This window comes from Symphalangus syndactylus, chromosome 4, assembly GCF_028878055.3.
Source record: "Symphalangus syndactylus isolate Jambi chromosome 4, NHGRI_mSymSyn1-v2.1_pri, whole genome shotgun sequence".
Taxonomy (NCBI): Eukaryota; Metazoa; Chordata; class Mammalia; order Primates; family Hylobatidae; genus Symphalangus; species Symphalangus syndactylus.
The window spans coordinates 82,387,887-82,410,577 of NC_072426.2; the positions used below are offsets into that span (position 1 = coordinate 82,387,887).

Below are 22,691 nucleotides of genomic sequence, written 5' to 3' on the forward strand. Positions count from 1 at the left end.
TCTCCATCAATCTATGCCGAGGGGCAAGAGAAGGGATTTGGGAGCAAGGTAGGCTGATGGCAAACTCAAGGGTCAGCTACTTTTTAGCTATGAAATCATAGGCCAATTAATCAACCTCTCTGAACCACATTTGACTGATTAATACAAAGTAGGTGATAGTAGCACAGATGATTTGCAAAGCTGTGTGATGACTATGTGAGATTATAAATATTAAGCACATAATATATTGTCTAGCCCACAGTAGAATACGCAACAGATAGTTATTTCTTTCCTATATATTTTCTGAGTTAACATATATGTTTAAAAAAACCATAAAGTCTTACCTGATTATAGACTCTACAGAACTCACATCCACTATTAAAGAAAAAAAGTAAAATACATTAAATCAACAAATATAGATAGAAAATACCGAATATTAAAAACATAAGAGGGCATGATGGCACATGACTATAATCCCAGCTACTTGGGAAGGTGAGGCAGGAGGATCACCTCAGGAGCCTAGGAGTCTGAAAGCAGCCTGGGAGACATCGCGAGACTTCAACTTAATTTAAAAGAATCATGCACACTTTCGTGCATGATCCAGGTCTTGTATAAAAAAGCATAATACTCCGACGCTTTGTTACAAAGACTCAGATGATTTGATATACGGCATTCCTGTGGGACCATACATTGAGACTATAGTACAATTATTATTAAGTATACTATTGGTAGAAAATTTGATGCATTAAGAACTATTATTTCCCCTCCTTTATAGCTCCCAAATGAAAGGAAAAACAGAATTTATCACAATTTGATATCTAAAAGTGAACTACAGTGTCCAATAGCCATAATGCAAACCGAATCCCATAAGACTGACAGAAAATTGTATTATTAGCAGAACTAGTATAAGTGGACAGTGTCAACCTTAGAAAGTATAATTTCTATTCATCCTGATGGTAGTTTCTTTTGCTTTGCAGAAGCTCTTTAGTTTAATTAGATCCCATTTGTCAATTTTGGCTTTTGTTGCCGTTGCTTTTGGTGGTTTAGACAGGAAGTCCTTGCCCATGCCTATGTCCTGAATGGTATTGCCTAGGTTTTCTTCTAGGGTTTTTATGGTTTTAGGTCTAACATTTAAGTCTTTAATCCATCTTGAATTAATTTTTGTATAAGGTGTAAGGAAGGGATCCAGTTTCAGCTTTCTACATACGGCTAGCCAGTTTTCACAGCACCACTTATTAAATAGGAAATACTTTCCCCATTTCTTGTTTTTGTCAAGTTTGTCAAAGATCAGATGGTTGTAGCATGGCACATGTATACATATATAACAAACCTGCACTTTGTGCACATGTACCCTAGAACTTAAAGTATAATTAAAAAAAAAAAAAGAATAGGAAACCACCTTGAACTAAAAAGTAAAAAAAAAAAAAAAAAAAAAGAAAGTATAATTTCTAGACAAATGACCTCGGAGCAGTTAGAACAGAGGATACAGTAGTCTCTCTTTATCTGCTCTACGTATAGAAAGAAACACACACAACATGATTTCCCTCTGCTCTCACACCACATTCATCAAAACAGAAGACTTCTGCGACCAAATGTGTGAAGGATTTTCTCCACCAACAAGTAAGTAATCAATTCTGTAGCAGAAACCAGCTGGCTGTCCTCTATTAAATTCCAACACTATCTATCTAGAAATAGTCTCAGATTCCACAGGCTGAGGGCTCAGTCTCACAAGACTGCCCTCCCACACCAGTTGCAAATCTGGGTCTCTGAAACTTCTAACCAGCTGGTTTCAAGTTGGGGTTCTCAAGACTCCCTCTTTGGGTTTAACATGCTAGAGTGCCCCAAAGATTAAGGGAAACACATTTACCAGTTTATTATAAAGGGTGTCATAAAGGAGACACAAGATGAGATGCATATGGCAAGTTATGGGGGAACGGGCATGGAGTTTCCATGCCCTCCCAGGGCACATCAGCCTCCAAACACTTCCATACATTCAGCTTTCTGGAAGGTCTCCGATCCCAGTCCTTCTAGGTTCTTAAGAAAGCTTTATTACATAGGCATGAATGAAAAAATCTGCGGCCATTGGTAATTGACCTAACCTTCAGCTCCTGTCACCTCCTCAGAGGTTGAGGGGTGGGGCTGAAAGTCCCAACACTCTAATCATGCCTTGTTCTTTTTTGTGACCAGCTCCTATCCTGAAGCTACCTAGGGACTGCCAGCCATCATTCAATTATTAGCATACAAAGACATCACTTTGGAGATTCTAAACATTTTATGAATTGTATGCCACAAAACAGTGTTGAAGACCAAACGTATATTTCACAATATAATATCCATGGTTTGCATTTCTGTGACTTCAGTTACTTGTGGTCAACTGTAGTCCAAAAATATTAAATGGGGAATTCCAGAAATATACAAGTCATAAGTCCTAGATAATGTGTCATTCTAAGGAGTATAATGAAATATTAAGACATCCTGTTCCATCTCTCCCAGGTCATGAATCGTCCCTTTGTATATGCTATCTGACCATTAGTCATCAAAATGGTCTGTTCCTGAATCCCAACCATCAACATTATCATGGCTTAATGATCCAGGGTAACATGAAGCAGATGATCCTCCTTCTGATGTGTAGTCAGATAGCCAGAAATAATTAGTAGCCTAACACCACATGACAACTCCTACCTCATTCACCTGACTTCGACACATCACATAGGCATTATATCATCTCACAATCATCACAGGAACAAGAAGGGTGAGTACAGTACAAGACACTTTGAGAGACTGCACTCACCTAACTTTGATTACAATATATTGTAATTATTTTATTATGAGTTATTGTTAATCTGTTTCTGTGCCTAATTTATGAATAAAACTTTATCAGAAATATGCATATATAGAAAAAAACATGAATGTATAGGGTTCCATACTATCCACAGTTTCAGACATTCACTGGGTGTCTTAGAAAATACCCCCTGTGGATAAGGGTGAATTACTGTACTGTGTGTGTGTGTGCGTGTGTGTGTGTGTGTGTGTGTGTGTGTATGAGAGACAGAGAGAGAGAGACAACACAGATCTCCACTCTCCACAAGAAGCAGATAAAAAAGACAGCACTTTTCCTCACATATGACCCTTAGGTTTTAATAATTCTGGAAAAATGCTGGCACGTGTACTCACCAGTCTAGACAATTTTCCAGACCCTGTGTATGTTGGCTGCTTTAATTACAAAAAGTTAGGTAGGATCATGGGAGATTTCTTCTTGGACACCAGAAATATTAACCACATCAACGGTACACTTAACAACTCTAAAAGAATTCTTTTGAACAGATTACCACTGAAAAACTTGTAAGTTAAATCCAATTGACTTTTCAGTAATCTCACTGCTTGAAATTTTCACATTTAAAAGAAATTTACAACATCATTTTCTCTGACTCCTCTCCTACTTTTCATTAGCCACTGTTCAATCTCCTTTACCAAGTCCTTTGACTCTGTAAAATGTTGATATTCCCAGGCTTTTGTCAATGGCTTTCTTCTTATTCTACATCTTCTGCATCATGGATAAGCTCATTGAGATCTATGGCTTTGCCTAATAATTATAATAAAATTATTCTAGGCCTGCATCTCCAACCAAAGTGCTATCTCCAGCTAGAAACACCTATAATCCAATTACCTACTGGAAATATCCCACATAAATGTTTCATTAAAGTCAATATGTAAAGAAAACTTTGGTCTGTCCCATCACTGTTTGCACTTTTCTGTTGACCTGACAATTTCTTACTCCTTCCCCATGAGCATTGTAAATTGCTCATGCACAATGTGGAAACTTATGAATGACCTGAGATTTTTTCTGTCCCCTAGCTTTTTAAACTCAATAATTAGTAAATCATATGATCCGTACCTCTTTTCTGCCTTTGCTTTATCTTTCCATTTCCACTGGAAATACAAACTTATTTTATATTTATATTTCCTAGTTAGACATGGCCCCTTAACTGATGGCTTTCACAGGGAAAAAGAAACCCTACCTGTCAGGGACCAGAAAAAGTGGTTGGAAAAATTATAAAGATAGTTACAGGAAATAAGACACAAACCTTCTTGGAAGGCCGTGGTTAGGGGTTTGCACAACTTCAGTAAATGATTTGGCTGAAAGCAGCCTAATCCTCTTTATTGTGAGTTGACAGCAATGGAGCAAATAACTAGGGAATGTGGAGGAGTTTATCTAAATAGCTTGTTTACTCACGTGGTCCTAAGACCAAACTTTGATCATCCGAGGGTACATGATTGCTTTGTACTGGGGAGTCAGCAGTGTTATTTACCCTCTAGTGGTGTTGACTTGAGACCTTTATCTCAAGGAATTCATGGTTATGGAATTCCAAATTCAGGTTACCCAATGGTTGTTAGTCAAAGTTTTACTGGAGTACAGTCATGCCTATTTCCTCACACATTATCTATGACTGCTTTCACCCTACAATGGCAGAGTTGAAAAGCTGTGATAGGGACCACATCACCTAACATATTTTCTATTTGGTCCTTTAAAGGAAAGGTTTGCAATCTGTGGTTTATACCATGACAAGAATGCCCTGATACTTAATCTAATCTTGTGACTCCCCTGCTCAAACATTTCCAATGAATCCCTGCAGAAAACATTGCTGGCTTCCTACACATAGCCATTATTTATTCTTTCTTGGGGCAGAAACACAAGTATATTCATATATTTATTATTCCATTACCCCCATCTCATCTACAAAATGAGAAATCATTATTCTAAGCTAATCACAGTAATAACATTTGCATTTCTAGTGACTGGTTTACAAATGAGTATATGTACTCGGGAGGCTGGGGCAGGAGAATCACTTGAGTCCAGGAGGCCGAGGTGGTAGTGAGCCGAGATCTGCCGTTGCACTCCAGCCTGGGTGACAGAGTGAGACTCTGTCTCCAAAAACATAAATACTTAAAATTCATTCCTGTGTTTTAAATATTTAACTATTTAAGTCAGGTTAAAGCAAAAAGCAAACATGCAAAACTAAAACATAAGACCGTTTCATCATTAAGGATACATTTATCAGTTGACATTCATGAAGTGTATATCTGGTTTTAAAAAGCAAATTTAACTTCTGATCTCAGCATTCCTAAAGTACACATTTCGTGCAGAGGGTCCAACAAACTCAAATCATACTTTGGTAAGTCACCATTTTCACTCATGTTTACAAGTGTACCCTGGATCATTTCAGAGATCTAACGTGTTGTAACACCATAGCTCTAAAAATCTGTGGGTCACAGTTCGAATTGTTAGTGGAATGTATGATTGCACAAGGAAATACTTTAAATATTTTACTTTTAATTTCTAATAACTAAAAAATAAATTGATAAAACTAACTTAAAGACTGAAATCTGCATGTTTTCATTTTTATTTATTATTAATCAGCATGAAATTGTGTAACTAACTATGGTGCAGTCATACAGTGGAATTTTATAAACAACCTAATATTAAAAAACACAGTTAACTGTGTCCATTATGGATGTCTCTAAAAATTATAATGCTGATCAGAAAAGAATGTTGCCAAAAATTACACTGTACAACCATGTACGCATTGGAAGTTGAAAAAATTATATATTAAATATGACCATGCACACATGTTGTAAAATGTTTAAACATGCATGCAAATAGTTTTAAAAACTGCTTTAGAATATTGGTTACTTCTAGGCAATAAATGGTACTAGTGAATACTAGATGAACTAACTCACAATGAGTTTAGATATGAGCATGTGGTGTAATCTAGCCAATAAAATGTTACAGGAAGATTACTGCAAGCTTCCAAGTTTTCTCCCTATTTAAAAGAAACGTGAACAAAAGCAGCCCTTCCAGCCTTTAAATATTGTCTTGAGGGAGCATGATTATTGGAGCTGTTGCTAATTAACCAACCAAAAGTGGGATCCTGGCTGGGCACGGTGGTTCACGCCTGAATTCCCAGCACTTTTGGAGGCCAAGGCGGGTATATCATGAGGTCAGGAGTTTCAGTCTGGCCAATATAGTGAAACCCCATCTCTACTAAAAATACAAAAAATTCTCCAGGTGTGATGGTGGGCACCTGTAATCCTAGCTACTTGGGAGGCTAAGGCAGGATAGTCACATGAACCTGGGAGGTGGAGATTGTAGTCAGCCGAGATCACTCGTGCCATTGCACTCCAGCCCAGGCGACAGTTCGAGACTCTGTCTCACAAAAAAAAAAAAAAAAAAAAAAAAGGTATGGTCCTATGATATCCCTGTACCACCGAACAACTTTGGTTCCTATGGTTTTAGCCATTGTGAGTTAGTTCATCTAGTATTTACAGCCAGAAGAATTGTGAGAATTTTTCCAGGGCCTACAGAATAAAAGCTACTTATTCCTATACTATTAAAAAGTGTTGACTAAGCTCACCTTATTTAGATATTCAAGTCATTCCCAACTACTCCCATATCACACTTTTTTCACTAGGGAACCCGAAGTGCCAATAAACCTTACAAAGTTCGCTCAAGCATCTTACCATTGGTACTTGCTTTTGTAGATGATTCTTTTGTAGGACATGCAATCATCTTAGATCTTCCTTTTTCCAAAACTTTAGTTTTATTAGACGTTACTCTTGCCACACATCCAGTCTTTACAGGTGTTTCTTTATTCTGCCATGCGATCTTCCTAGGTCTTCCCATAAATTTCTCAGATGTTTCTTTTGCGGGCCTCGTAATTTCCCTAGGTGTTTCTTCTGCTGACTGTTCAAACTTTCCAGATGTCGCTTTCTTCAAACATTGAATTTTGTCAGATGTTCCCTCCACCAAGGGTGCAGCCTCGTCAGGTGTTTTTTCCACCAAGCTTTCAGCCGTGTCAGGTGTTCTTTCCGCCAAGGGTGCAGCCTCGTCAGGTGTTCCTGCAGATGTTCCTTCTGCCAAACACACAATCTGGTTAAATTTTCCTTCTACTAAATATAATCCTCCTGACTCTTCACCTGGCAAACTTCTACTCATTCTGTATGCTTTCCTTAAATACTACCAAACTTTTCTTTTCTCTCTTTTTTTTTTTTTTTGAGACAGAGTCTCACTCAGTCATCCATGCTGGAGTGCAGTGGTGTGATCTCAGCTCAATGCAATTCAAGTGATTCTCCTACCTCAAGCGATTCTCCTACCTCAGCCTCCCAAGTAGCTGGGATTACAGGCGTGGGCCACATCACCCAGCTAATTTTTCATATTTAGTAGAGACGGGTTTCACCATGTTAGTCAGGCTGGTCTCAAACTCCTGAGCTCAAGCAATACATCCGCCTTGGCCTCCCAAAGTGCTAGGACTACAGGAGTGAGCCACCATGCCTGGACACTACCAAACTTTTTAAAGCTTTAATTCTTCACCTTGGATATAAAATGTCTGACACATGCTGAATACAGTAATGACATGACATAATAAGTACTAAGTATAAGCTTCCAAAGAGTTTCTGGCACAGAGTAAGCACTAAATAAAGTAATAAATAATAAAAAAAGATGACAATAACAAGAAAAATGCTTAGTACCTTCATAAAGTAGTAAATAATAAAAAATGTCCATGATAATAACAAGGAAGATGCTTAGTACCTTAAAGATACCTGACAATTATTTGTTAAGTGGACAAGTGGATAAATGAATAAAAAACATTTTTTAGGAAATTCTGTTGGAAAAATGCAGAAATTCAATAAGGACAGCTCTACTGTTTTATGAGCACCTTAAAGACCCAAACTATAGGTATTCTATCTTTGTCTCCTGCAACTTCCAAAACCTAACTTATAGAGGTCCTTTAATATATAATAAAGATGTGCTCATATAGTTCATATTGTACAATGCATTATGTCACATTTAGGTATCACAGTAGCATTTTTGTTATTATGAAAAATTTTTGTAACTTTATTTTAATTGGTTGAGCCTAGAGTTAAGCTATTTGAATATTTATGATGATAATATTTTGGCTATTAGAAACAGAGTATCTTGTTGTAACAAATTACTATTAACACACAAATTATCCAGCAGATAGAACAACATATCTTGTTCTAATGAAGTAAATATATCTTATTTGGTTTCAACTTAGAGGAAATGAAGTTGATAATCGTGAGACCTTGTTGGTACAAGACTATGTAACATAACCTGCGCTTCTCAACAAAGAATTGCTTTTCTGACTTCTGCATTCAGTAAGTATCTTTGGAAAATAATTTCCTATTGGTACTGAAGCACCCTGGCTAAGTTTTGCAATTCTTGTTGACATTTGTTTATGGTGCCAGGAAAGTATACTAAGTTTCAAATTCTAAAGATAGTTACTTTTTTAGTGACACAAGTCACTATGTCAGACAGTTGATCCTTGAATATGGGTTTTCACTGTAGGAGCCCACTAACAGACAGATTTTTCTTTTCCTTTGCCACTGTAAGACAGCAAGACAAATCTCTCCTCTACTCAACATGAGGCAATAAGAATTAAGACCTTTATGTATAATAATTCACTTCCACTCAACAGTGAATATATTTTTCCTTCTTACAAAAGTTTCTTTCCTTCAGCTCACTTTATTGTAAGAATACAGTATATAGTACATATAAAATAGAAACTATGAGTTAATTGACTGTGCTTTCAGTAAGGCTCCAGGTCAACAGTAGACTACTAGTAAAGTTTTGGAGGAGTCAAAAGAAACAGATTTTCATATGAAGCAGATTTTCAGCTGCATGGGGGATCAGCACCCTAACTCTCATACTGCTCAAGACTCAACTGTAATTAATTCTCATTTACTAAATGCAAGCCATTTATTGTAAAAGTTAAATAGAGACCAGAGGTTCAATACCAACCTGGGCAACATAAGGAGACCCTGTCTCTACAATCAATCAATCAATAAAACCGTGTTTCTTCATAGGTTATTGTGGGAGTTCAGTCAGGCTGGTGAGAAACATTTTAATATGAAGTTATAGGACATAGACACAAATCTTCTTGGAAGGCCAGAGGGTTTTGTAAAAGTCTCAAGATACAGTTATGGCTGAAAGCAGCCTAATTCTTACCTTGCGTAAATAGCTTAAAGTGGGTACAAAGGAAGGTAGAGTAGTTTATCTAAATAGCTTGTTTACTTATGTGGTCTTAAGACTAACCTTTGATCACCCATGGGCAGGATGGCTCTCCGGGGTCGGGACAACCAGGTTAATTACCCACAGGTGTGTTGACTCAAAGCCTTTGTCATTAAAACTTTACTAATAAATGCCCACAAGGCCAGCTAGCCAGGGCTGTGGCTGCTGACTCTTTACAGTACCTTCCTTGGTGTCTGTACTCAGCTCGGAATCCTTGCTGCTCTTTCACTGAATATCAGTATCTGGTTATGTGTCCCAACCATCTGCAGGACAGACCCCTGCAGGTTATAATATTCAAATGTTGGTGAAAAAATCTCTCAGCATTTGCATTTCAACTTTGGTGAATCTGACAATTATGTGTCTTGGAGTTGCTCTTCTCGAGGAGTATCTTTGTGGCGTTCTCTGTATTTCCTGAATTTGAATGTTGGCCTGCCTTGCTAGATTGGGGAAGTTCTCCTGGATAATAGCCTGCAGAGTGTTTTCCAACTTGGTTCCATTCTCCCCGTCACTTTCAGGTACACCAGTCAGATGTAGATTTGGTCTTTTCACATAGTTCCATATTTCTTGGAGGCTTTGTTCATTTCCTTTTATTCTTTTTTCTCTAAACTTCTCTTCTTGCTTCATTTCATTCATTTGATCTTCAATTACTGATACCCTTTCTTCCAATTGATCGAATCGGCTACTGAGGCTTGTGCATTCATCACGTAGTTCTCGTGCCTTGGTTTTCAGCTCCATCAGGTCCTTTAAGGACTTCTCTGCATTGGTTATTCTAGTTAGCCATTCGTCTAATTTTTTTTCAAGGTTTTTAACTTATTTGCCATGGGTTCAAACTTCCTCCTTTAGCTCAGAGTAGTTTGATCATCTGAAGCCTTCTTCTCTCAACTTGTCAAAGTCATTCTCTGTCCAGCTTTGTTCTGTTGCTGGTGAGGAGCTGCGCTCCTTTGGAGGAGGAGAGGCCCTCTGATTTTTAGACTTTCCAGTTTTCTTGCTCTGTTTTATCCCCATCTTTGTGGTTTTATCTACCTTTGGTCTTTGATGATGGTGACGTACAGATGGGGTTTTGGTGTGGATGTCCTTTCTGTTTGTTAGTTTTCCTTCTAACAGTCAGGACCCTCAGCTGCAGGTCTGTTGGAGTTTGCTGGAGGTCCACTCCAGACCCTGTTTGCCTGGGTATCAGCAGCAGAGGCTGCAGAACAGCAGATATTGGTGAACAGCAAATGTTGCTGCCTGATTGTTCCTCTGGAAGTTTGGTCTCAGAGGAGTACCCGGCCGTGTGAGGTGTCAGTCTGCCCCTACTGGGGGGTGTTTCCCAGTTAGGCTACTTGGGAGTCTGGGACCCACTTGAGGTGGCAGTCTGTCCATTCTCAGATCTCCAGCTGTGTGCTGCGAGAACCACTACTCTCTTCAAAGCTGTCAGACAGGGACGTTTAAGTCTGCAGATTCTGCTGCCTTTTGTTTGGCAATGCCCTGCCCCCAGAGGTGGAGTCTACAGAGGCAGGCAGGCCTCCTTGAGCTGCAGTGGGCTCCACCCAGTTCAAGCTTCCCAGCCTCTTTGTTTACCTACTCAAGCCTCGGCAATGGTGGGCGTCCCTCCCCCAGCCTCGCTGCCGCCTTACAGTTTGATCTCAGACTGCTGTGCTAGCAACGAGCGAGCCTCTGTGGGGGTAAGACCCTCTGAGCCAGGCACAGGATATAATCTCCTGGTGTGCCGTTTGCTAAGACCATTGGAAAAGCACAGTATTAGGGTGGGAGTGACCCGATTTTCCAGGTGCCATCTGTCACCCCTTTCTTTGACTAGGAAAGGGAATTCCCTGACCCCTTGTGCTTCCCGGGTGAGGAAATGCTTCGCCCTGCTTCGGCTCATGCTCAGTGTGCTGCACCCACTCTCCTGCACCCACTTTCTGACACTCCCCGGTGAGATGAACCTGGTACCTCAGTTGGAAATGCAGAAATCACCCGTCTTCTGCGTTGCTCACGTTGGGAGCTGTAGACTGGAGCTGTTCCTATTCAGCCATCTTGGCTTCTGTTATTAATTCCTACTTTTCATTATTAGATGTTCAATTATTTGTGGCTTGTAATTCAGGGCATGTAAGCTACTTTATAATTTGTAATAAAATTTATTTATAAATATATTAATTCATTAAATTGGATAACCTGATCATCCCCTATTACTGAGCTCATCAATCACACCAAGGGTTATATATTTTATAACAAGCCTAAGTTGTTAGAACAGTTGAGGAAACATAAAATATACAAACTTAAAACTTGTGTTACTTGTTTATACAAAAGTATTATATAGGATTTAGAGACTATAATTGAACAAATATTTTTTTGGACAATATTTTTTGAGATTATAAACTACCTACAACTAAATTCTTAACTAATTCTGAATTATAAACTAAAAAATCAAATCAAAGCTATATATATATATACACACACACACACCCACATATATGCATATATGTAAACACATGCTATTTACACATTGCTTTTTGAATTGCCTTTTTTGTGATCAACACTTCCATAATCTTATGACAGCACCACCAAGGGTAGTTTACTGTCAGAAGTCTTACCTGGATTGGTATTTTGACGATTTTTAGATAATTTTTGTATATATTCCAAAATTTGTTGATGAATGCTATGGATAAAAATGTGATAAATAAAATTACCATTTTAACACTGATTTTATAAAAAAATTTACCAAATTTATTAAGTTCTTAGAATATTTTAGACAATATCAGAGCTAACATCAGAACATTACTTATTCCATAGACTTTAAGTTTGTAAGTTCTATGAACTTATTAAGCTTCTAATTAAAGAAGAAATAAAGATGAAATACTCATGCATTTAGGGCAGTATAACTCAGTAAATTAACTAGTTAGCTTGGCTTAGTGGAAAATGTCCCTAACTCAGAAAAAGTCCTAGCACGGTTACCAACAGGTATTTTTTCTTGAACAAGTTGCTTCTCTTAGGCTCAATGTCTTCTAAAAATGAGGATTTTAGAGGCTTATTTCACTAGAGTATTATAAAGATTTAACAAGATAACATTTTAAAAATGCTCAATGAAATAGCAAAGCAATGAAATAATTTGTTCTTGAACGTGATTGCTGAAACTATTTTAAAATTCCCAATAAAACCCAATGTGTTGGCCTGGTGCAGTGGCTCATGCCTGTGATGCAGACACTTTGGGATGCTGAGACAGGAGGATTGCTTGAGCCCAGAAGTTCATGACAAGCCTGAGCAACATAGGGAGACCCTGTCTCTACAAAAAATTAATTTTTTAAAAAAAGTGTTTCTTCATAGGTTATAATGTTCAAATGTTGCAATTTTATGTTATTAATTCCTACTTTTGTTTATTAGATGTTCTATTCTTTGTGGCATGTAATTCAAGGCATCTAAGCTATTTTATAATTTGTAATGAAATTTATTTATAAATATATTAATTCGTCAAATTGGATAATCTGATTATCCTCTATTACTGAGCTCATCAATCACACCAAGGGCAGAAAACTAATAGATGTCAGCATCTGGCTTGGACTATTGCTACTCTTTATCTATCTCCTTAAACCTGAACCAACCAATCTTTGATAGAATGATGCTTAGTCACTATGATCATTTCCAGCTGCTGTGGAAGACAAAACCCTCCACTGTTTTTTGTAAGTTCCACAAAGAAGATGCAAGTTGGTATTTTCTCATTTCTGAGATGCCTACTAACAGCATACTGCACATAAGATCCCATGTGTTACTGAGATCCCATTTGTCGATTTTGGCTTTTGTTGCCATTGCTTTTGGTGTTTTAGACATGAAGTCCTTGCCCACGCCTATGACCTGAATGGTATTGCCTAGGTTTTCTTGTAGGATTTTAATGGTTTTAGGTCTAACATATAAGTCTTTAATCCATCTTGAATTAATATTTGTATAAGGTGTAAGGAAGGGATCCAGTTTCAGCTTTCTACATATGGCTAGCCAGTTTTCCCAGCACCATTTATTAAATAGAGAATCCTTTCCCCATTTCTTGTTTTTGTCAGGTTTGTCAAAGATCAGATAGTTGTAGCTATGCGGCATCATTTCTGAGGGCTCTGTTCTGTTCCATTGATCTATGTCTCTGTTGTGGTACCAGTACCATGCTGTTTTGGTTACTGTAGCCTTGTAGTATAGTTTAAAGTCAGGTAGCGTGATGCCTCCAGCTTTGTTCTTTTGGCTTAGGATTGACTTGGCGATGCGGGCTCTTTTTTGGTTCCATATGAACTTTAAAGTAGTTTTTTCCAATTCTGTGAAGAAAGTCATTGGTAGCTTGATGGGGATGGCATTGAATCTATAAATTACCTTGGGCAGTATGGCCATTTTCACGATATTGATTCTTCCAACCCATGAGCATGGAATGTTCTTCCATTTGTTTGTATCCTCTTTTATTTCATTGAGCAGTGGTTTGTAGTTCTCCTTGAAGAGGTCCTTCACATCCCTTGTAAGCTGGATTCCTAGGTATTTTATTCTCTTTGAAGCAATTGTGAATGGGAGTTCACTCATGATTTGGCTCTCTGTTTGTCTGTGATTGGTGTACAAGAATGCTTGAGATCTCATTAAACTAAAGAGCTTCTGCACAGCAAAAGAAACTATCATCAGAGTGAACAGGCAACCTACACAATGGGAGAAAATTTTTGCAACCTACTCATCTGACAAAGGGCTAATATCCAGAATCTACAATGAACTCAAACAAATTTACAAGAAAAAAACAAACAACCCCATCAAAAAGTGGGCAGAGGACATGAACAGACACTTCTCAAAAGAAGACATTTATGCAGCCAAAAAACACATGAAGAAATGCTCCTCATCACTGGCCATCAGAGAAATGCAAATCAAAACCACAGTGAGATACCATCTCACACCAGTTAGAATGGCCATCATTAAAAAATCAGGAAACAACAGGTGCTGGAGAGGATGTGGAGAAATAGGAACACTTTTACACTGTTGGTGGGACTGTAAACTAGTTCAACCATTGTGGAAGTCAGTGTGGCGATTCCTCAGGGATCTCGAACTAGAAATACCATTTGACCCAGCCATCCCATTACTGGGTATATACCCAAAGGACTATAAATCATGCTGCTATAAAGACACATGCACACGTATGTTTATTGCGGCACTATTCACAATAGCAAAGAGTTGGAACCAACCCAAATGTCCAACAACGATAGACTGGATTAAGAAAATGTGGCACATATACACCATGGAATACTATGCAGCCATAAAAAATGATGAGTTCATGTCCTTTGTAGGGACATGGATGAAACTGGAAAACATCATTCTCAGTAAACTATCGCAAGGACAAAAAACCAAACACCGCATGTTCTCACTCATAGGTGGGAATTGAACAATGAGAACTCATGGACACAGGAAGGGGAACATCACACTCCGGGGACTGTTGTGGGGTGGGGGGAGGGGGGAGGGACAGCATTAGGAGATACACCTAATGCTAAATGACGAGTTAATGGGTGCAGGAAATCAACATGGCACATGGATACATATGTAACAAAACTGCACATTGTGCACATGTACCCTAAAACCCTAAAGTATAATAAAAAAAAAAAAGAAAAAAAAAAAAAGAAAAAAAAAAAAAAAGATCCCATGTGTTACTCACCACATCTCATTTCATACATCACCTTACATAAATATTTTTTGTATGAAAATCACAATTGCAATACTTGGTGTCACGCATTTCACTTTGACACATCATTTCCTTAGAGCTAGTTAGAAAGTAGTCAAATGTCCTTTTGGGGACTGCAAGAAATATGCAACACTTCACAGATTTGTGTGTCATCCTTGTGCAGGGACAATGCTGATCTTCTCGACATTGTTTCAATTTTAGTATATGTACCACTGAAGCCAGCACAAATCCCTACTTTTATACCTGAAGACTGATCAATGATGGATGAGGCTTAGCTCTGTTAAATCTAACCAACTTACTTGAGATAGAGTGAAGTCTATTGAATGGCTTCATGGTAATGCAGAATTCGAAAATATTTTAAAAACTCGAGATAGAGATGCAAGTAGTCTGGGAGATTTTTACTTTTAGGAAAAAAGAATCACTTGAGGGTATAACCACAAGTTGGAACCCACTACAAATTTGGAAAGATGACAAGGGATCTTACAGAATAAGATGAGACCTTCCACTACTTACAAAATGGCACTACACAGGATATAAAGTGCCAGGGATATAGATCTGGTAACAAAATAAAAATGGATCTCTAATTTCTTCCTGTAACATTATTTCAACCTAACTTACAGTTTTAAACTATCACAACTAATATTTGCTAGAGAAAATAGAAAAAAGTCATTCAAAGGATAACTTACCATGAAGGTCTAGGCCAAGTCCAGGCTAAGATGTGGGTTTTACATCAGGTTTTGAGTGGAAGAGAAGGGTCAATTTGCTCACTATGTGTGTGGCTAAAGCTAAAAGTTCTAGCTGCCAGAGCAGGGTGCTGGTACTTTGGAAACAATGGCTGAGAATACATATGTGAACTTTAAAAAACTGTAATAACTTTGAAGTCTACATATGGATCACCATGAAGATTGAGGGATCTGTGTTAGTAAGGGCATCCTGGTCACAAAGGTCAATCATTACCAGACTGCAGGAGCAGTTTCAATGGCAACGATGCAGCAACAGAATCAATGAAAACAACAAAATAAATAGAATGGTGATTTCTGCCCCCAATCCTTTTGACTTATACAAAAAGAATGTCTTCCTTGGACTTAGGGAACCCCTTAGATTTTTTTTAAAAATTCAAGTATTTAGATATGGAAGACAGCCCTCAGAGGACACTATCAGGTTTTCTGCTAAAGTGGACATTTCAAGACCCAAATAACTAATTAGAAAAATCAAGTAGACAACATTAGGATCCCTAGGGATAAAGTTGTTGAAAGTCCTAAAATAAAGAATCCTGGACCCAATACTCCTTCTAACTAGTCTAGCTTTTTGCCTAGTTTCTGGCTGATGAAGTGAACTCACTGTCATTCAAAAACTACCTGAAACAAACTATAAAATCTCACCTAGCCTCTAAATGTAAACACTTACTGATGAAATCCACAAGCAACAGCATAACGTTCTGCAGTTACTCCATATGTATCTGCAGCAAAGACGTCAACATTTTTCTGAAGAAGCATGCCAACTATCTCTGATGATCCATGACATACAGCAAGCATGAGCGCTGTGCTAAAATAACAAAGAGATAACTTCATTATTATGAGCAGAACCAATTTAATATGTGCCTGACAGTGTAGAATTAACCATTTACATGTACTAACAAATACAAGTATCTTGAGTGCTCAAGTGTTTATCCTTGTAAATTACCACAAAGGCTAAAAGGAAGGAGCAAAAAGACTCATGTCCCACTGGGATATGGCACACTAGAATTGGCTAATATAAAGTCCTTTGAGAAGCAAGAAATTATGCTCTGTTCACTAATCTAAAAGAGATAAAGATTTAAATGAAAAATTATCTATTTCTTCCTTAGTCTGATATAATAGTTTATACTTCAAAATCAGCTAGAAGTCAGACAAGTGACAGCAATCTGAAGGCCTAAAATAATATTAGGAATAATGATATTAGTAGTAGTCATGCTAAGTTTAGTTAATGATGCTGATAAGAATGTATGAGACTCTGAATTAAATGCTGTTGATATTCATAATGTTACTTCAACACAATCGTCCTTAAAGGACATATTATTATTCACCTTTTCATATAGAAAATCGTACTTGGTATTAAGTAATGTTTGCAAGTTCACACACCTACCAAGTGAGGAAGCTAGAAATTAAACTCAGTCTTGTGTGAATCAAAAGCCTATCTCTTTTCTCTTTATTACTCACCTATGGCTTATCTTAATTGACTAAAATGTTAATCCAGTTAAAGATGTCTTTCTTCCCTTTACCCATACAAATTAAAAATAAAAATACACTATGAATAAAAAAGGAAAAATAATAAATTCACAGTATCTGGTGATAGCAATTAATAGTCATGTAGGGATAACCTAAAATTAATATTCTTCAAAGAAAACAAAGCAGTCATCCTAAAGACAAAATGATTTTAAACTCCTATTTCTATTTAATTTTTCTTTTTTTTTTCTTTGAGACAGATTCTCGCTCTGTTACCCAGGCTGGAGTGTGGTGGCACGATCTCAGCTCACTGCAACCTCTGCCTCCAGGTTCAAGCGATTCTCATGCCTCAGCCGCCTGAGTAGCTGGGACTACAGGCATGTGCCACCATGCCCAGCTAATTTTTGTATTTTTAGTAGAAATGGGGTTTCACCATGTTGGCTAGGCTGGTCTCAAACTCCTGGCCTCAAGTGATCCAACCACCTTGGCCTCCCAAAGTGGTAGGATAACAGGCAACAGCTACCGTGCCCAGCAAATACTGCATTTTTAAAAAAGTGTATAAAAAACAGAAGTTAGAAAAATACTATAAAAGTGTTAATCATTCAATATTGAATTATAAAGTAAACTAAAAAACTTCATACTTCTTAAAACTAATACAGAACAACTTTAGAAGGTAATGCAACCAAAAACATCAGATTACACATAGGAATCAGTCAATATAATAAGAGAAGATAAATCCTACTATATACTGTTCTTTATGTTGACCAGTCCAAATAATTGCTTTTCTTCTGATCATTTGTGTTGATATTTTCACATAATCTAATAATTTTAAGTAAATATTATTAATTTAATATTTCTGACTTGAGTGTTATTACTCTAGAACACTACTCAACTGTTTTTTAATAAAAAAAGAACTACTATACCATTTACACCTATTAACTGCATTCGCATTTGCATTTTTTGTCAGCAAAAATTCCACAATTTGCTCCCTTCTTTTCGTTATGGATAGTAAAAGTGGTGTGAGGCTAGCCTGTAAAATAGCAAAACAATTTATAATTCATGAAATTACATATTTCTCAGCTGAACTGAATACCTTACATAATATCCTGTGAACTTAAACACGTAAAATAGAAAGTAAATCAATAGCAATCCCTTCTTTCTCCCTTTTCTGTGCTTTCCCATGTACTGCACCTTCCGCTATAAATATTCAGCCTCTGCATCACCGCATAACTCTGGTTATCTCCAAAAATCATTATATTGTAATAATTTTATGGTTTCCCATCTAAACCAAGAGCTTCTTGAGGGCAAGGGCTGTATCTTTTATCTCTATATCCTTAAACCCTAAGACATAGTAGTAAATACTTCATTTTTGACTAAATTAGTATTCTAATTTAGTGTTTCTTAAACTATATTCCAAAGAATAATTACCTTACCAGAAGCACTGTACCCCAATAGATTCTACCATTATCTATGTTCAAGAAATATTATAAAACTGTGAATTAAATGTCCAGTATTCAATAAATGACTTGAACTTTGCCTATTCCTTATTTGACAATATATTTTTGTGGCAGACATTAACATTTGACAAATTAGAATTTCAGGGATACAACTCTGAAAGCTTCCCAAGAAAAATGGAGGTTTCCTCTGGGTGATACAAACTCGCTTGATTCTCTTCTATCAATAATCCCAAGATCCCAGAGGCCAATTTCAGGCACTCCTGTTCTGCATGGGTCACTAAGGAAGCAACTCTAAATTAAAAGAGATTGGCTTCAAATGAACTTTGATTGCCTATTATTAAATGGTCCGAGGGGTTTCTCCTATTACAAGACAATAGAATTTTATCTCAGCTGTTAGAAATTCAGTATAAAAGTTTATTCTCAATTATAATGATAATCCTAAGATTCTAATGCATATCTACTTCTTAAAATGCAATAATCCATTTTTATTCTGGTTCCTATTGTAATCGCTACTTAATTTTTGGCAAAATACCAAAAATATTAATAAGATGGCTTATTAAAGAAAGTTCTAACTCATCTATATGCATTAGCATAATAGAAGCCACTAAAACACTTGAATTTTAAGGGACAATTCTGAGGAGAAGGATATAATATTATCTGCAATATGCATAACCTTTCAAATATAACCATGATTAATCTAAAAAGGCTTAAAGGCATTCTAATAGAAGATGATTATTTATGGTTTATATAAAGAAAAATCATTGTTTAAAAAGTCTTCTAAATTCTAGAAGTCAACCCCATTATTAATGAATTAATGTAAAATATAAACTATATATTATAAACACCTATCAACTGTCTTGAATACCTTGAAATCTTTACCAAAATATACTATGAGAGAGGAATTGGTAACTGAAATATTTACAGAGGCAAGAGAGGTAAGTTGAGTAAGTGATGTAACTAGGTGGGCACAGTAGCAAACTGGAAACATATGCTTTGTGTGAAGCTAGAATGTCGTCTTAGCATACCAAACAGTCATATGGGCTCAAGAGACACCAGATTCAATCCTTTAAGAGGAAATCCAGATTTCTGCATGTCTCCTAAATTTTACATGTTGACTCAATTTATGCAGGCAAATTTTGCTTTCCTCTAGTTTTACACTAATTGGAAAGGAAAAAAAACTTGGGTGGGAAAGAATATTTGAAGAAGTTTTACCTTTAACACATTCAAATATTTATCATAAATGCAGAGAAAAGCCATACTGTCTAATAGTTCTTGTAAAAGCATTAATATTTAAAGTAAAATCTTAGACAATTAAGTTCTTTCAAACTATTTTCATTCAAGGAATGTTTGAGCTTCCAAATATAAAAAACCTTACATATGTTAATGTTAAAACAAATGGATTTCAAATATTTTGAAAATAACATTGGTTAATGTCTACCTTGTTCTGCACTTCGATGACTGCACCATGGGACAGCAGTTTTGCCACCACTGACAAATTCTCACTATAAACAGCATAATGGAGAGCCGTGTTGCCATACATATCTACAAAATTTACATCGGCACCAGAATCTATCAGAATATTTGCACAAGCCTCCCAATGGCATTGTAGAGCCTGTCAGTATTAAAGCAAGAATTATTGTAAATTGTATAATTTATAATATAAATTGTAAATTATTATAAGTTATAGGAAATCAAAATAAATATTCCACAGGTTTCAAAACTAGCTGTATTTCAATGAGATAAATTCATTTTTATTCTATGTATTTAAACCAAATCCATCTCCTGCTGAAAAATCTGGCTACTATTTACCTTCATCAGAGGTGTCCTGTTTTCACCATCAAGGACGTCAAGCTGGCACTTTCTGTCTACCAGAAATGTTACTACTTCCTCATGGCCGTTGACACAGGCCCAGTGTAGAGCAGTCCTACGAGAGTGAGAGGACGTTTTGGCAAAGTTTAGTCCACTGTCCCAAAACATACAAGGATTTATGTAACTGTAAGCATTAAATACCATGCTCTTTCTCTGCCTTCAAAACAAATACTTAATATTCTCCTAAAGAAAGTACAACATTCATTCGCCCTCATTACTCACTACATTAATGAAAGAGTGGCCTATTTGAATAGAAAGAGCTTGGCCTTTGGATTCAGTTCAACTTGGGCTTGAATATTACTTTAAGGTCTTTCTAGCTGTCACTTAAACTTTCTGCACCTCAATTTTCTCATCAACAAAATGAAGATGAATACAGCAGTTATCTCACAGGTTATCACTATGATACCTCAATGAGAATCTATGCAAAGTATTTTGGAGAGTTCCTAGCACATATAACAGCTCAGTATTTGTTAGATATTATAATTATTACTACTACTTAACAAAGACAATATTTTAAGTAAAATGGTACAATTATGCCTACTTTGTGGTGTGTTTTAAAAGTTAGAGATAACACTGTATTTTAATGATTCTAAGATGCTCAATTTCTCATATTTTAACATTTCTGACATTGAAATGCCACTTATAGTTCATTATTTATTACAACTATATTTGGCAGAAATTTAAACAATCTTTTATTGGTGCATAAAATAAGGAGGCATCACACAATTCACAGTGTCTTCCAAGAAGTGGAATATGGTATATACAACAGGACGAGGGCAGTCCTAGCCACAGGATTAACACTGAAAGAAATTTTAGCTTTTAAGAGTACTACGCAAAAGGAGAGTTGAAATAAAAACAACAAATTATTAAAACAAAGTACTTCTTTAATATTTTAAAAGCTTCAAGCCAAAGAAAACTTGAGATTCAAATAAATAGGTATGGCTCATCTTATTCCATATTTAGATTTACAGAATGTATGTAAATTCATATTTAGATTTATAGAATGCATGTAAATTAGGTATTTCCAATGATTAATATCACTATTTAAAGCTATTATAAATTTCCAAAATCACAGTTAGTAGTTATATTTTACTAGTTTTTCACTTCAGAAGTGCTTTTTTTTTGAAAGATGAGAGGAAAAGTTTCAACTGAGATTCAGTCCTAATACTCCAATTTTAAATCTCTCACTTTGCTCAGGCTGAGCAGGTAAATGTGAAATTTTTAAGGATGAAGGGGTCCTGAGAGTTAATAGAATGTATCTTTTACACAATAGGCATTCAGCTTACATGCGGTAAATGGATTAAAAGAATGGATCAATACAGTTGAGAAGTTCAATATCTTAAAAAATTGCTACAAATAAAGCACTTATGTTTGTTCTTTTATTTTTCTAATAATAAAACTACACTAAAATGATTAATCTATAGTTATTGACATATATGTAATAAATCTATTATAATAAAAATACGTGTCTAATAAAATGTATATGTAAATCAATAAGCACAGATAAAAAGATTCTCTTCTGAAGATGCTAAAAGTTCACAGAATATACTAATCCACAAAAAATAAAAATTAAAATATAGAAAATGAGAAACTATTTTTATCTGTGCAAAATTCACATTGCTGCTTTTCCCAAAAATTATTTTATTAATAATAAACTTTTACTAATAGCATTGTACATGCTCAATGCAGAAATCAAAGATAATAAAAAGAAAAAACATTTTATATTAAAACAAATGTCCTCAAATAACAAATTTTATATTTTGTAAATAATTTCAGATAACACAAGACCATAGTCTATGTGTATGTATAGTCAAACGGAACTTTACCCTCACTTGGTACACCAAAATACATTTTCAAATGTCAACATACTTCTGTATGTATTTCTACCTTGAGTGGTCACATATTATCCCATGCTGTAAACTCACTGAAATGTATTTATAAAAGCCATTAAATGGATTCTTTTAAATACATTGATATTTTAAGCAGTGCTCAGAAAAGAAATTGCATGTATGTTTCATTATTTTCTAAAAATATTTTAGTATAATAGAGTTGATCACTAATGGGCATATACAATTTTTTAAATATGGTACTTACCATCAAATTGTCTATTTGAAAAGTAACCTGCAACTTAAACTTTAAGGAGTACTATAAATACTACTGCTTTTTATACTCACAAACTTTGTGGATAGAAAACAGTATTTGATTCCTTTTTTAACTTAAATGCCTTCTCTAACCAGGAACACTAAATATTATTTCCTGTGTGCACAGGTCAGTTGCAGATCTTAAAAGAGGACTTCGCCCAATTTTTAGTTAGAGGCCAAGTACTTTTTTAGATCTGCAATTTAGATCTCTAATTTAAATTTCCCAATTTTAAATTAGAGGGTTTTTTGTTGATTTGAGTGAATTCTCTATAAAGTGAATATTTTTAAATC

At 36.0% G+C, this 22,691-nt stretch overlaps 1 protein-coding gene and 1 non-coding gene across 3 annotated transcripts in view; both read right to left on the reverse strand.

Annotated features, from left to right (window-relative positions):
* LOC129480856 (ankyrin repeat domain-containing protein 30A-like) overlaps nucleotides 1–22,691 on the reverse strand; it is a 124,270-nt gene that overhangs the window by 99,559 nt on the left and 2,020 nt on the right. For both annotated transcript variants that reach the window (XM_055275260.2, XM_055275262.2), the window contains exons 2-8: nucleotides 20,200–20,314; nucleotides 19,829–20,002; nucleotides 17,857–17,963; nucleotides 16,137–16,274; nucleotides 11,641–11,705; nucleotides 6,499–6,891; nucleotides 324–354 (exon numbers count right to left, since the gene is read on the reverse strand). In XM_055275260.2, the coding sequence (XP_055131235.1) occupies nucleotides 324–354; nucleotides 6,499–6,891; nucleotides 11,641–11,705; nucleotides 16,137–16,274; nucleotides 17,857–17,963; nucleotides 19,829–20,002; nucleotides 20,200–20,314 (1,023 nt within the window). The remainder of the gene's footprint in view (nucleotides 1–323; nucleotides 355–6,498; nucleotides 6,892–11,640; nucleotides 11,706–16,136; nucleotides 16,275–17,856; nucleotides 17,964–19,828; nucleotides 20,003–20,199; nucleotides 20,315–22,691) is intronic.
* LOC129481371 (U6 spliceosomal RNA) lies at nucleotides 14,848–14,954 on the reverse strand. The gene has a single exon (XR_008657381.1). It is a non-coding gene; the product is annotated as a U6 spliceosomal RNA (small nuclear RNA).